Source organism: Salmo trutta, chromosome 21 (genome assembly GCF_901001165.1).
Source record: "Salmo trutta chromosome 21, fSalTru1.1, whole genome shotgun sequence".
NCBI classification, from domain to species: Eukaryota; Metazoa; Chordata; class Actinopteri; order Salmoniformes; family Salmonidae; genus Salmo; species Salmo trutta.
Genome location: NC_042977.1, coordinates 17,035,744 through 17,051,690, shown reverse-complemented (window position 1 = coordinate 17,051,690; position 15,947 = coordinate 17,035,744). Strand labels below are relative to the sequence as shown.

General features: G+C 43.5%; 2 protein-coding genes across 2 annotated transcripts in view; one reads left to right on the top strand and one right to left on the bottom strand.

Moving 5' to 3' along the window:
• LOC115156829 (xenotropic and polytropic retrovirus receptor 1 homolog) overlaps positions 1-15,947 on the bottom strand; it is a 36,694-nt gene that overhangs the window by 14,285 nt on the left and 6,462 nt on the right. The window contains exons 2-4 of the mRNA XM_029704551.1: positions 14,416-14,467; positions 775-876; positions 179-399 (exon numbers count right to left, since the gene is read on the bottom strand). Of these exons, the coding sequence (XP_029560411.1) occupies positions 179-399; positions 775-876; positions 14,416-14,467 (375 nt within the window). The remainder of the gene's footprint in view (positions 1-178; positions 400-774; positions 877-14,415; positions 14,468-15,947) is intronic.
• The window catches only part of LOC115156830 (dual specificity protein phosphatase CDC14AB), a 50,979-nt gene continuing 48,888 nt past the window's right edge, over positions 13,857-15,947 (top strand). The window contains exon 1 of the mRNA XM_029704558.1: positions 13,857-14,004. The gene's annotated coding sequence lies outside the window, so the exon portion shown is untranslated. The remainder of the gene's footprint in view (positions 14,005-15,947) is intronic.

Sequence of the window (15,947 nt, the reverse complement as noted above, 5' to 3'; positions counted from 1 at the left end):
GTCTAAGGGGCAGTGTATAGGGGGTAGTGTCTAAGGGGCAGTGTATAGGGGGTAGTGTCTAAGGGGCAGTGTATAGGGGGTAGTGTCTAAGGGGCAGTGTCTAGGGGGTAGTGTCTAAGGGGCAGTGTATAGGGGGTAGTGTCTAAGGGGCAGTGTATAGGGGGTAGTGTCTACTAACCTGGTAGTTCTGCAGCAGGATGAGGCTGAGGTAAAACTCTGAGAAGGCCAGTTGCAGGTCTTTGATGTTGCGGTGTTTGCAGCGCTCCTGCTGGGACAGGTGGAAGACGGCCTTGCGGCGGCGACGGAGACCCTGCATGCTGCTCTCCCGCTGGGCATCCAGTGAAGACTGCAGCTCATTCTGCAGCGTGGCGAAACGGCGCTGGGCCTCGGCTAGCTTTTCTGGGAGAGAGAGGGTGGGGGGAGAAGAGAGGGAGAGGCAGGGTCATGGGAAGAAGGGGAGAGAGAGGGAGATTGAGTAAGAGAGACAGGGAGATTGTGTAAGAGAGAGGCAGTCTGATTCGGTCTCTGTTGCCTAACTATTGGTCTTTGGCAGGAAGACTCAGTCCCTAAGGGATTCATGTTTGTCTTCTGACCAGATGGGTCATTAGTGGCCTAGACCTGTGGAGGAGAATGTGACTGTTTGCTAGTAATGCAATGTGAATGTGCTGTTGGTCTTTTTGTTGGTACAATCATAGAAATAGGCTAGCTAAGTAGAGAAACAAACTGTGGTTTGGTTATATCAGGTGCATGACATCGAGCAACATGCACAGTTACCAGAGTAGAATGTGTTGATTTTGGCCAGCTCCTTCTCGCACGTCTGAAAGAACTTCTCCTCAAACTTGGCGTAGTACCTCTTGACTGTGTCCTCGTCTGTGACTGGAAAGACAGGAGAAGATTTGAAGCACAAGGAAAAACTAGGTGATATTCATCTTCTCTCTTTTCCAGACAAGCTGATGTTTGCAAATGTCTTTGAGACCTTGCTATTTTCCCCACGTGTGATATTGAGCAGTGGTCCTTTCGCCAAAGATAGCCTTAACCCAGTCATTTCACATATTTGATGCATTTAAACACTAGCAGCCCATATTTAACTATCTAGTCAACTTAGAAGAAAGCTTGTTTAGAAGGGAATACATCAAAACATGTGAAACGACTGGAGTCTTAAGTAGGGACGTCAAACGTTCATCCTGCTGCACAGACCCTATGGACGCTCTAGTCTAGAGCGTCTTGTTAAAATTGTGCTTAGGAGCATTTCTAAACTCTCTCCATGGTTAAAGTAGAAAGAAATGGATGTCATTATTGTAAACGTGTGTGAGTATGCTACATTTACTATCATCACATATTGGGGCGGCAGGGTAGCCTAGTGGTTAGAGCATTGGACTTGTAACCGAAAGGTTGCAAGATTGAATCCCCGAGCTGACAAGGTAAAAATCTGTCATTCTGCCCCTGAATAAGGCAGTTAACCTACTGTTCCTAGGCCATCATTGAAAATAAGAATTTGTTCTTAACTGACTTGCCTAGTTAAATAAAAGGTAATAAATATGGAAATACTGAATTAATTATATTAAATTACACTCATTTCCATATGGTGGACAAAACATATTACTACATTACACAAGCTTGCATTTTCACCACAAAGTTTAGTGGAATTAAACATCCGTTTTACGTCAGATTGGAGATGTTATTATAAAGAGTGTATAGTCATCACGCCAACACTAAATGGATTGCTTGAATCAGATTCACATATTTGGTTAGGTACCGTTGATTTTGTCATACGCGTCTGTCCGTCGCAGGACTTAACGCCATTGTCATTTTCAAACTTAAAATAGCACAGACAATTCGGGGCGCTCTCTGTATAAAAGTCGCTGGCCACAAACTAATACACGGATTTGACAGCCATCACTGAAACGAAAGCAACCCGTCACTATTTAGAACTACGTGTGGAGAGACGATTCATTGAAATTATCCAGTCAAAAAGTTTTTGCGTTTCCTATTTCATATCTACCATAAACATTTTCCTACAAGGAGATGAGTTGATAAAAGCCTATCGACAGTTACATGTTGTATACCCAGATTTGTTGTGGTTTTTCTTTTAAAAGGAGCGCAAACCATACCTGTCCCAGTTCCATTGATTTCAATACAATATCGATGCGAGTGATTCAGTTGCATGCTCTATTGATTACAGTAGAACAAGCTAATCAATTTCTGTCTAGAGTGACCGATTGGTAAATATTGGTGCGTGAGCAGTTTTTAAAAAGGTATTAATTTTGCAAAATACAGTAATCTGAACACAAGTGTGACGTGTGCGTAATTTTTGTCTTCAACATATCACAACTTATTGCAGCATATTGATTATTATATTAGATTTAAAAACAGTGTTTTGACACTACTATAATTACAAATCCATGACAACAGGAAGCAGCAATTTTCAACTTATGTTTTAGTAATATAAACTGTACCTTTTACATTATTCTTCAGGATTCTACTTAAATCAGGCCAGAACTAATGAACTAGCCCAAAAACATGTTATGATATATTGATGTTGATATTAGTGTGTTGCCTACTCTAAGTCTGCATTGACAGAGGCTGTCCTAAGAGATGGTACGGTATTGTGAGACTCCGTAGAGAGCAAGTTTTCTGTACATACACTACACCGTCATTACTTAACCTCTCGAAGTTAGCTTATTCAGCACATTCAGGTGGCATGACATGGTGGAGATGACATGGACAGTGTTATGACAACAGACAGCAGTTCTAGTACGTTCATAACGCTGAGAGCTGCAGAGGTCTTTTCGAACGTAGAACAGCTAGCCATGTTGGAGAGTTCACACACAGTAGAGGGTGAGAATGTTTTGATAGAGGTGAAAAGCGGCTTTGCAATGTTTTGAAGGAAGAGAGCTAATGTTTCATAGAAGGCTAATATTTTCATGCAGAGAACACAGCAGTGGTTAGAACACTAGACTGCTGCGAGAGACTGAAACGGTTCCAATTTCTACGGGAAGAAAATATATGACGGACATGTACGACGTGTTCTCTCCCGGAGGCCCTGCAGTGTGTGCAGGCTTTTGTCCCAGCTTAGCACTAAAACACCCGATTTCATATTGTGGATTAGTTGAATCAGGTGTTTAAAACAGTGTTACAGTTGAGACTAAAGCCTGCACACATTTCAGCTTTTTAGGAACACTGGTCTAAAGCAGGGAGGGGTATTCAACCGGGGGTCTGGGGGTATTGAATGACATACCTACAGGAGAATATCTTCTTTCTAATAACGTCCACTTTATTTCTCAACTCCTAATATTGAGCAAATTGGGTGGTTCAACGAAATGAGTGTCTTTTGCATCCCTTTGATATTTTAAGTATAAATTGTGCAGCAATATTGAATTTTAAAAGCCTGTTATATTCCATGAAGTGCCCTTTAATATAGACCACATGGAGAATTCAATAAATCAGATTTTCTTTTATATGAAGAAAGATTGACTAAATCGCCAAAATTCTGCATTTTGACATGCCCTCCGTGCAACCTCTGACTTCTAGGAAGATTTTAACCACCATTTCTCCAAGTTTTCACCATCACTGTGAAGACCTCGTTATTTTGTTGCTTTGACAAAGTCATTTCTGAAGAATATTATTTACTTGTGATTCAAAATCTATACCTCATTTTAAAGGTCAACCCTGTTACCTTAAAGTGTGGTGTCAGGAAAATAACCTCACACTCAATGTCAACAAAACAAAGATCGTGGACTTCAGGAAACAGCAGAGGGAGCAGCCCCCTATCCACATCGACGGGACAATAGTGGAGAGGGTGGAAAGTTTTAAGTTCCTCGGCGTACACATCACGGACAAACTGAAATGGTCCACCCACACTTCTCCTTGCCATTTTTCATTCACCTGATAAGACATTTTTATATTTTTTGCTAATGTATGATGGGGTTCCCTGGGCCGCCGGTTTGACTGAGAGGGGGGGGTCTAAAGTCATTTAAAGACAGGTCAGTATGTGCCTCGATACAGTGCTGCCTCACTCCTGTAATACCTCAGAAGGCCAGCAGGAGGAGCTGTTGGAGAGAGGGCAGCGGGTTGGTTCCGAGTAATTCCCAGTTTTACAGTATTATGTTCACTTACAGTAGAGCTATGGGTAGTCCGTCCAGACAGGTGCCTCTGACTCAGTGTCTGAGCACTATCTGTGAATCAGAACAACCAGACTGTGGTCTGGAAAACACTGGGTGGCTGTCAGGGATATTTCAAGGAGTCTACCTTCCTCTTACGTGCTCATGTAGGGTTCCATGTACGTTTTTAATCAGGTGCATTTGTGCTTGGATAGATTAGAAACTGGCACATACTGTGGCCCCTCCCCACTGGAGTTAAGGAAAATTACATCCTCGATGACTTGGTTTCCTGAAATCGGTTTTGAAACTATGGTACAAAATCCCATGTATTTTGTAGGACCAAAGATGCTGAAATGAACTAGAAATGTGATAGGCTGGGATGATCTGAGAGGAAAGGATTCATCATCCTAATCGCCTTTTGCCTTAGATGAGAAACGCCGATTCATAACAAAACGCTCATCCTTCCACTTTCTGTAGAACGAGTCTATCATGAATACATTACACACGCAAGGACACATGCATTCAGACATTTGCAGCAGAAGATAAATCACTGGAAGGGTTTTTTTCTGGATCAAAATGGGGCTTAGACAAAGGGTGTGGTCAGCCAGTCAGAGCAGCTGAATTCTGTCCGGTGCCTGGGCAAGAACATTTGAGGCCCCCATCTTGGCGGTGTAGTGATTTGTTTTTGCAGTTTTAAAGCAAATTTCCTGCAATTCTACACGTTACCATGGAGCTGAGAGAAAAGGTTGCCAATTTCATGCATTTTGCCATGGCTAATGCAGTGTTCTAATGCTCAAACATAATAACAAATTCAATACTCCTGAATTCATAGTTTGGGGAATTTTCAATTGTCCCTGACTGTCTAGCTTTTATTTTGTTGTTAGTCTTCAAAGATTATGTAAGAAGAAAAAAAGTATATAGGTCCATATCTTTTCTACATACTTTATCTGGTTTCAGTCATTTAAATTTACACTGAAAGCGTTTATTTTATTTTTTAAACTCCGTTTGGACTTAGGCAGCCCGAAAAAAAACAAGTAGGCAGCCCGTCCAAGGATTTTCTATGCAGAAAAATCCCTGCACTGGTCTGCAACAACAACAACAAAAAACTGCTATGAGAGAGGTCATCGTTAGTCTGAATCCACTGGAGGAACAGAGGATGGGGAGACTGATGGATGAGTGAATGGATATAATAGCTAAAAGAGACAACTCAAAACACTCCCTGTAGAACTGTATGCTGAACAGGATGTTAGTCTGTGCTAGTGCTGTTGGCGGGAAAGTCTCCAAATATCCCTTTTACTGGGCTTTCAGGCTCTCTCTGTTTTGCACGTGTCTTCAGTCAAAAGGTCGTAGAGAAATGTAAACATTTGAGAGATTTTTTTTATTTTTATAAAGGATCTTCACAGTGCTTTCCCCCTACTGTCCTCTAATAAGCTTCGGTGATGTCTCAGTTCGCTAAATCTAGCGGATGACAAAAACAAGTTCATAGTTTTGAGGGAGAAATACATTTTACGTAGATGGGTAATGACATGATTTTAATTTCTTTCTTCACATAAATGTATGTGTTATGACCCCAGTTTCAATATACAGTGACACATGATGATCAAATCTGAGTGGGGACTATCCAAGAGGGGTTGTTGTGACTCTGCAGATTAAATAGAGCTCATTTTATTAAAAGATATGCTATTTTATCTCAGACAGGGATCCTGACTGTGGCTGAATCATGGACTAAATTGGCAGTTCTTCCTCAATGTCCCTTTTCTTGTTTTTCCATTGTCTTAGGCCATATATACAGTATCTCACAAAAGTGAGTACACCCCTCACATTTTTTGTAAATATTTGAGTATATCTTTTCATGTGACAACACTGAAGAAATGACACTTTGCTACAATGTAAAGTAGTGAGTGTACAGCTTGTATAACAGTGTAAATTTGCTGTCCCCTCAAAATAACACAACACACAGCCATTAATGTCTAAACCGCTGGCAACAAAAGTGAGTACACCCCTAAGTGAAAATGTCCAAATTGGGTCCAATTAGCCATTTTCCCTCCCCGGTGTCATGTGACTCGTTAGTGTTACAAGGTCTCAGGTGTGAATGGGGAGCAGGTGTGTTAAATTTAGTGTCATCACTCTCACACTCCCTCATACTGACTGGTCACTGGAAGTTCAACATGGCACCTCATGGCAAAGAACTTTCTGAGGATCTGAAAAAAAGAATTGTTGCTCTACATAAAGATGGCCTGGGCTATAAGAAGATTGCCAAGACCCTGAAACTGAGCTGCAGCACAGTGGCCAAGACCATACAGCGGTTTAACAGGACAGGTTCCACTCAGAACAGGCCTCGCCATGGTCGACCAAAGAAGTTGAGTGCACGTGCTCAGCGTCATATCCAGAGGTTGTCTTTGGGAAATAGACGTATGAGTTCTGCCAGCATTGCTGCAGAGGTTGAAGGGGTGGGGGGTCAGCCTGTCAGTGCTCAGACCATACGCCGCACACTGCATCAAATTGGTCTGCATGGCTGTCGTCCCAGAAGGAAGCCTCTTCTAAAGATGATGCACAAGAAAGCCCGCAAACAGTTTGCTGAAGACAAGCAGACTAAGGACGTGGATTACTGGAACCATGTCCTGTGGTCTGATGAGACCAAGATAAACTTATTTGGTTCAAATGGTGTCAAGCGTGTATGGTGGCAACCAGGTGAGGAGTACAAAGACAAGTGTGTCTTGCCTACAGTCAAGCATGGTGGTGGGAGTGTCATGGTCTGGGGCTGCATGAGTGCTGCCGGCACTGGGGAGCTACAGTTCATTGAGGGAACCATGAATGCCAACATGTACTGTGACATACTGAAGCAGAGCATGATCCCCTCCCTTCGGAGACTGGGCCGCAGGGCAGTATTCCAACATGATAACAACCCCAAACACACCTCCAAGACGACCACTGCCTTGCTAAAGAAGCTGAGGGTAAAGGTGATGGACTGGCCAAGCATGTCTCCAGACCTAAACCCTATTGAGCATCTGTGGGGCATCCTCAAACGGAAGGTGGAGGAGTGCAAGGTCTCTAACATCCACCAGCTCCGTGATGTTGTCATGGAGGAGTGGAAGAGGACTCCAGTGGCAACCTGTGAAGCTCTGGTGAACTCCATGCCCAAGAGGGTTAAGGCAGTGCTGGAAAATGATGGTGGCCACACAAAATATTGACACTTTGGGCCCAATTTGGATATTTTCACTTAGGGGTGTACTCACTTTTGTTGCCAGCGGTTTAGACATTAATGGCTGTGTGTTGAGTTATTTTGAGGGGACAGCAAATTTACACTGTTATAGAAGCTGTACACTCACTACTTTACATTGTAGCAAAGTGTCATTTCTTCAGTGTTGTCACATGAAAAGATATACTCAAATATTTACAAAAATGTGAGGGTTTGTACTCACTTTTGTGAGATACTGTGTATATATATATATATATATATATATATATATATAAATATCGCAACTGGACAAAGGTGCAGAAGATGTTGCTTGAATACCAATGGGATCTTAATATTATTGAATTGCTATAAACCCCTCAATAGGCTATGGGCTGCCTCTGCTATATATCACCCAATAAAACCCTTTTCTGGTGTGATGTTGTTTATCATGTTCAATGTACACAAAGTGTACAAAACATTAAGAACACCTTCCTAATATTGTGTTGCCCCCCACTCAGTGTATAGTGTAAGAAGTTAACCTTAATCAACCCGGGAGTTTATCAACTGCCCCAGGGCGTGGTAACAGTCACTGTAGAACTGGTAGCCGGCCCCTGTTTAACTGGTTTGGGTAACTCTATATAGCTCTACAGAACTGGGTCACTGAGGCCGTCTGGGCCCCGAGGAGGGCTGACAAGATTGGAGATACACACCAACCAATCTACACACAGCTGGGTGACACACTGCCAAATCACAGGAGAGCCTGACTAGTAGGCACACATTGTTGGCCTATTTGGTTGAAGAAAGACCCTTAAAACTATTTTGACACGGTGGGTAAGATGGTGGTGGCAGTGAAGTCAGACTTGTGAGCGTGCTGGTGAAGTGACATCATGATGTCTGTGTGTGAAAATTAACGGGCGAAACCAACCTCACAAGTCTGCAAACCTCAGCTGTTTCCAAGGACCATCATTAACTTTTCAATTACATTCAATTTAGCCTAAAATGGGCCTGTGATTATCGTTAGTCTGCCATGGCAAATAACAGCTATTTACACCCAGTTCTGGCACACACACACACACACACACACACACACACACGCGTAATGGCACGAAAACAGCAGCCGAGATAATCAACACACACCCACACACATATTCATAAGCAACAGCCATTCATAACGGTCATTTACCACATGTGGGTAGGTCGCATCCTCGCTCCCGTTCTCTCGGACACACTCACACAACACACTGACGAACAGCTGCAGCGATCACAACAATCGTAGTTCTATTATCATGTGTTGATTGGAAGAAAATAAAAACGGTGCCTTTCGGCCTAATTCATGGGGTGAAAGCATCTACGGCGTATCATAGCGATGAAAACAAAGACGACTGCGGTCTGCAGTTGAGAGTTTGGAAAGGGTAGGCCTACTGAACAAAGAGCTAAGGGTATTAACAAAAATCAAAAACACTTGGTTGGGAGCTTCACGGTGTGCGGACTGCCGTGTCTTCTTGGTTATATAACACCGGTTGGTTACTACATTGCTATTAGAGTAAACACACTGGGAGCATAACAGTGTCCCAATGCTTTTTTGCTGACAGCACTGATGAATCGAGTTTCAACTTGGGCAACACTTCAGGCCACGTGTCCACTGTCCAGCCATAGCAACAGCACCTACAGACCCAGAGACCGGCTCGCTCCAATCCTATCAGTGGCAGTGATGTTGAACTATGACCGCAGATGAACACAGGAATCTGTGTTTGTTTTTGCGCCGAAGAAACCCAGGGATATACAGTGTCTTCAGAACGTATTCAACCCCCTTGACCTTTTCCACATGTTGTTGTGTTACAGCTTGAAATGAGATTGTGTCACTGATCTACACAATACCCCATGATGTCAAAGTGGAATTATGTTTTTAAGAAACGTTCACAAATGAATCAAACATTAAAAGCTGAAATGTCTTGAGTCAATAAGTATTCAACCCCTTTAGGCTTGCCATAACAAAGTTCAGGAGTAAAAATGCTTAACAAGTCACATAATAGGTTGGATGGACTCTGTGTGCAATATTAGTGTTTTTTTTTAATGACTAACCCATCTCTAGACCCCACACATACAGATAATTGTTAGGTCCCTCAGTCGAGTAGTGAATTGTAAGCACATATCCAACCACAAAGACCAAGGAGGTTTTCCAATTGTGTACAAAGGGCACCTACCTAATGGCACCCACCTACATTTTTAAACATCCCTTTGAGCACGGTGAAGTTATTAATTACGCTTTGGATGGTGTATCAATATACCCAGTCACTACAAAGATACAGCCGTCTTCCTAACTCAGTTGCTGGAGAGGAAGGAAACCGCTCAGGGATTTCACCATGAGGCCAATGGTGATTTTAAATCAGTTACAGAGTTTACCTGGGGCGGTAGGTAGCCTAGTGGTTAGAGCATTGGACTAGTAACCGAAAGGTTGCAAGATAAAATCCCCGAGCTGACAAGGTAAAAAAAAAACTGTCGTTCTGCCCCTGAACAAGGCAGTCATTGAAAATAAGAATTTGTTCTTACTGACTTGCCTAGTTAAATAAAAGGTAAAATAAAAAAATAATAGCTGTGATGGGAGAACACTGAGGATGGATCAACAACATTGTAGTTACTCCATGCACAATAGTACTAACCTAAAATATTCCAAAACATGCATCCTGTTTGCAATAAGGCACTAAAGTAAAACTGCAGCTTTGTCCTGAATACAAATTGTTACGTTTGGGGCAAATCCAACACAACACATCACATTCCAAATACTTCATATTTTCAAGCATGGTGATGGCTGCATCATGTTATAGCTATGCTTGTCATCGATAAGGACCGGGGAGTTTTTCAGGATAAAAAGAAACTGACTAGAGCCAATCCTACAGGACAACCTGATTTCAGTATGCTTTCCAACAGACACTGGGAAACAGCAGGACAATAACCTAAAACATCAGGCCAAATATACACTGGAGTGGCTTTCCAAGACGACATTGAATGTTCCTGAAGGGCCTAGTTACAGTTTTGACTTAAATCAACTTGACAATCTATGACAAGACTTGAAAATGGCTGTCTAGCAATGATCAACAACTAATTTGACAGAGCTTGAAGTGCTTTAAAAAGAATAATGGCGAAATATTGTACACCTCCCCGTGCGCAAAGTTCTTAAGAGACTTACCCGTTAAAACACCCCTACAGTAATTTGATGTGACGTCACTTTGAATACTGAATGTGTGTTTATGCTAGAGACGTACAGTTTCTTTCAGCGGTGTTCGTTTTTACCCTGTTATTTAGAACCTGACGGACAACTATAAAAGCTCACACCAAGTGTAGTCACCCACTGGCTCAGACAGCTGAACAGACAAAGACATGTTCCCACCAGCACAATTTAGGTGAAGTCTCCTCCTCCCCTCTAAACATTACATATTTATTGCTAGGCAGGAAGCTAAGTGATGTGTGGCTAATAAACTGTTCCTTCTTTCTCCTGACCTCAGCCCCCATTCCTCACTAATCCACAGCTCTCCACCCTATCAGTGACCGCAAGCATGTGATTGCCTTTCCCTCACACAGTAACATTCCAAGCCCCTGGCTCATATCCAACCTTAATTGACTCCACCATATACATAACCAATAACTTCTGGTGTAACAACCAGACTGTGGCCCTTCTCCTTTTCCATAGGATATAACAATATTTCAAGTTTAGACGTCAGAACCCATCAGTGGCGACAGCTCAATCGTCTTTCTGACGGTTTTATAAAGCTTGCGCCAATTCCATAACATGGGGCATGTGAAAGGACACTCTTACGACAGTGTTGTTTGTTTTGCTCTACGACATCCACAAGCTTTAGGGGAGTTGGCACGAAGCTAACCCAGTGCCGGGCCTTAAAAATCACACAACGTGAATAGGGTGCAAAAGTGCCATAACCAAAGTGACTAAATATGGGTCTAACAAATAAATCCTGAGTTTGCTTCTATCGCCTAGATATAGGACGGACACGTCCACCTTATTCCTTAGGGTTCATTTTTTTTACTCTGCTTTGCCATTTTATGAATGTGTTATTGAATGCGTTTCTATGGGCTATAGCAGTAAAGGCCAAAATCAATATAAAAAATCAATAATAATATATACTTTTTATTATAAACTGGGTGGTTTGAGCCCTGAATTCTGATTGGCTGAAAGCCATGGCATATCAGACTGTATACCACAGGTATGACAACACATTGGTAACCAGTTTATAATAGCAATAAGGCTCCTGGGGGGGGGGGGTTACGGTATATGGCCAATATACCACGGATAAGGGCTGTGTCCAGGCACTCCGCGTTGCGTCGTACATAAGAACAGCCCTTAACAGTGGTATATTGGCCATGTACCACACCTCCTCGGGCCCTATTGCTTAAATATACCTACAGGGTTCCTAAAATTCTAAATCAAATAGCTAAATGATCCATGGTATGACCATCTTAATATATATATACTGCTCAAAAAAATAAAGGGAACACTAAAATAACACATCCTAGATCTGAATGAATGAAATAATCTTATTAAATACTTTTTTCTTTACATAGTTGAATGTGCTGACAACAAAATCACACAAAAATAATCAATGGAAATCCAATTTATCAACCCATGGAGGTCTGGATTTGGAGTCACACTCAAAATTAAAGTGGAAAACCACACTACAGGCTGATCCAACTTTGATGTAATGTCCTTAAAACAAGTCAAAATGAGGCTCAGTAGTGTGTGTGGCCTCCACGTGCCTGTATGACCTCCCTACAACACCTGGACATGCTCCTGATGAGGTGGCGGATGGTCTCCTGAGGGATCTCCTCCCAGACCTGGACTAAAGCATCCGCCAACTCCTGGACAGTCTGTGGTGCAACGTGGCATTGGTGGATGGAGCGAGACATGATGTCCCAGATGTGCTCAATTGGATTCAGGTCTGGGGAACGGGCAGGCCAGTCCATAGCATCAATGCCTTCCTCTTGCAGGAACTGCTGACACACTTCAGCCACATGAGGTCTAGCATTGTTTGCATTAGGAGGAACCCAGGGCCAACCGCACCAGCATATGGTCTCACAAGGGGTCTGAGGATCTCATCTCGGTACCTAATGGCAGTCAGGCTACCTCTGGCGAGCACATGGAGGGCTGTGCGGCCCCCCAAAGAAATGCCACCCCACACCATGACTGACACACCGCCAAACCGGTCATGCTGGAGGATGTTGCAGGCAGCAGAACGTTCTCCACGGCGTCTCCAGACTCTGTCACGGCTGTCACATGTGCTCAGTGTGACCCTGCTTCATCTGTGAAGAGCACAGGGCGCCAGTGGCGAATTTGCCAATCTTGGTGTTCTCTGGCAAATGCCAAACGTCCTGCACGGTGTTGGGCTGTAAGCACAACCCCCACCTGTGGACGTCGGGCCCTCATACCACCCCCATGGAGTCTGTTTCCGTTTGAGCAGACACATGCACATTTGTGGCCTGCTGGAGGTCATTTTGCAGGGCTCTGGCAGTGCTCCTCCTGCTCCTCCTTGCACAAAGGTGGAGGTAGCGGTCCTGCTGCTGGGTTGTTGCCCTCCTACGGCCTCCTCCACGTCTCCTGATGTACTGGCCTGTCTCCTGGTAGCGCCTCCATGCTCTGGACACTACGCTGACAGACACAGCAAACCTTCTTGCCACAGCTCACATTGATGTGCCATCCTGGATGAGCTGCACTACCTGAGCCACTTGTGTGGGTTGTAGACTCCGTCTCATGCTACCACTAGAGTGAAAGCACCGCCAGCATTCAAAAGTGACCAAAACATCAGCCAGGAAGCATAAGAACTGAGAAGTGGTCTGTGGTCACCACCTGCCGAACCACTCCTTTATTGGGGGTGTCTTGCTAATTGCCTATAATTTCCACCTGTTGTCTATTCCATTTGCACAACAGCATGTGAAATTTATTGTCAATCAGTGTTACTTCCTAAGTGGACAGTTTGATTTCACAGAAGTGTGATTGACTTGGAGTTACATTGTGTTGTTTAAGTGTTCCCTTTATTCTTTTGAGCAGTATATATATATATATATATATGTATGTGTATGTGTTAGCTTAAACCTATAGGAGTTATTCATTTTTTTTCCCCCCACTTAGAGTATTTTGTGTAGATCATTGATAAAAAAAAAAATACAACTAAATCAATTTTAATCCCACGGTGGGTGGCTAAAGTATTTGAAATGATTTCAAATAGTATTTGAACCCAAGTCTAACACACAGACATGCACACGTTTGATAGAAAACCATTTCTATCCCTTGAAAGAAGCTACACTGTATAATACTCAGCCTACATGCCTTCTCGGGTCCCCTCAAGCTTTGACTCGCCTAACGCCTCTATCTTCAGGCACATCTCAGGGTTGATAGATACCAACTCTTTTCACCCTAATCAGCTACACTATACAATCCTCCACCTACATGTGTGTACCGCAGTTCCCTCCGAGCTTTGACTGTGTTACAGACCTCAGGCTCCTACAAAAGGTGTTGACAGGCGAGTGGAACAAAGTAGCCTCTGTGGCCTGGTCAAACGTAACAAGCTGGATTAAGTCTTCAAGCTCACAATGCCACGCAGACACCACAGGGAACTCTTAACGACCATGCCGCGCTGCACTGAGAATCACGCTGTAGAAATGGATTAGCCGTCCAATAAACTGAGGACAGCTATGATGACGCCAGCGACGATAGAAAAGGTCTGGAGCAAAGCATTCTGTCATTCTCCTTGCTGTTAGACCAAAGACTGATGGACAGAAGCTTCATTTAAAGAAAGAGGGATATTTGAGGGATGAGGTTTGCTTATTGTGCACTTTTCTTCCTCTCCCTGGCTCAACACTCTTCCTCCGCTCTGTCTTTCCTTCTCTCCATTTTCCACTTTGCCCAGCGCTTTTCTCTCCTGGTCTATCTAATGCAGGTGATTGACTTGTTCTTGCATTGATGTCTGCAGCAGTTTCATACTGAAAGGCCATTGGTTACCTAATAGTGGTGTGTTGGGGGGGAGGGTTGGGCCCTAATAGTGTGCAATATGCACGTGCGCACACGCGCACACACACACACACACACACACACACACACACACACACACACACACACAGAGCTTATTTTACCTTCGATAGAGGGGGCCTGGTCCTGGGCAGAATACAGCATATCCTTGAAAGCCTGCAGAGCAGAAATAGAAAAACAAGAAAGGGGTAAATAAAATAATAATAATAATAATAATAATAATCACTAACCTAACTAATCGGATGACACACAAAAAGGCCTAATGCACTGCAGACATTTTGTTTCAGGCGACATGACTTATGTTTCAACATGTAAACACTTTAAATGATGCACTTTAGGTGCACACATGTAAGCCTGCAGCACAATGTGTTATAACAGCACATGATACAGTGTGACTATTTTACTCGCATATGCGCCTAAATGTTTTGCTGTGCGTCCCAGAATTTTTTATTTAGGAGCACCAGTGTGCCTAGAAATATGAAGGACTATTACCTCATATTTTTCATTCTCCTCAATGTCTTTGTGTCCGCCTACATTTATTTTTGTTACTTAGGCGCACACGTCCTCCTTGTAAAAAAGCTCAGCGTAGAGCCCTGTGATGTGCTGTAGTGTATGACTCACGACGCTGCCGCTCCTTAACATGGGCAACCAGATTATTCCACCGCTGACTAGCTAAAACAGCCAGGGAATTTCTGCCCAGGAGCAAGTAAGCAGGCAGGCAGGCACTGAGGTAGACAGACAGAGGCCAGAGAGAGAGACCAGAGACAGTACAACCAACCAACCAGCCAGCCAGCCAACCAGCCAGCCAACCAGCCAGCCAGCGGAAGCAGCCGAGCTGCGTGATAATAACAGGTCATGCAAATCTAACAATAGAGAAGAAAGGTGAAAAAGGGGAAGTGTTCTGTCCCAGCTTTCCTTGGCATCAGGATGACAAAGGAAACAGTCAAGGTTATTCTGGTGCATCACGGAGCCAATCACACAGAACAGAAGGTGCTTTTTCGAAGCCCTAGCCCCCAAGCCAGAGTCCAGACAATGGGTTCAGAATAGACAGAGTCAGCAGCAGATAGCTACTGCAGTCTTTCTACATCTGTGTGTGTGTGTGTGTCCCGTAGTGCAGAGAACAAGAAGCCACTCGTTATTGTGGAGAAGCCAGTGAGACAGACGACAATACAAGTCCTCGGTGCCAATAGAGCCGCATGGTCAAGGTCACTCATGCTCTGCTGAATGAGTGGATTCAGTAATGTACAAACAAGAGCAACGAATGAAGAGAACGAATGGACAAATGATTGGGAAAGAAGTCTAGTTGACTGGAAGACAACCTATTGGTTGTTCTACCGACGTGGACAAGTGCAAACAGGAGTTTCATAGTCTTGCCTGTTTTATTTCTGCCCATGGTGGATGATGAGCATGTGGTGCTGTCTGTGCATGACCTGGGATCAGCCATTGCGCTCTGGGTTCATTGGCATACTTGTGTTGTGTGGGAGTGTTTGGAGTTTCTGTGTGTGTGTGTGTGTGTGTGTGTGTGTGTGTGTGTGTGTGTGTATTATCTTACAGTGGGAATCGCAAATCAATCATTCCCAATCATTCAGTGTTTGCTGGTTCTTTATCAGGGTTCCATACTGTCACCTTATCCAAG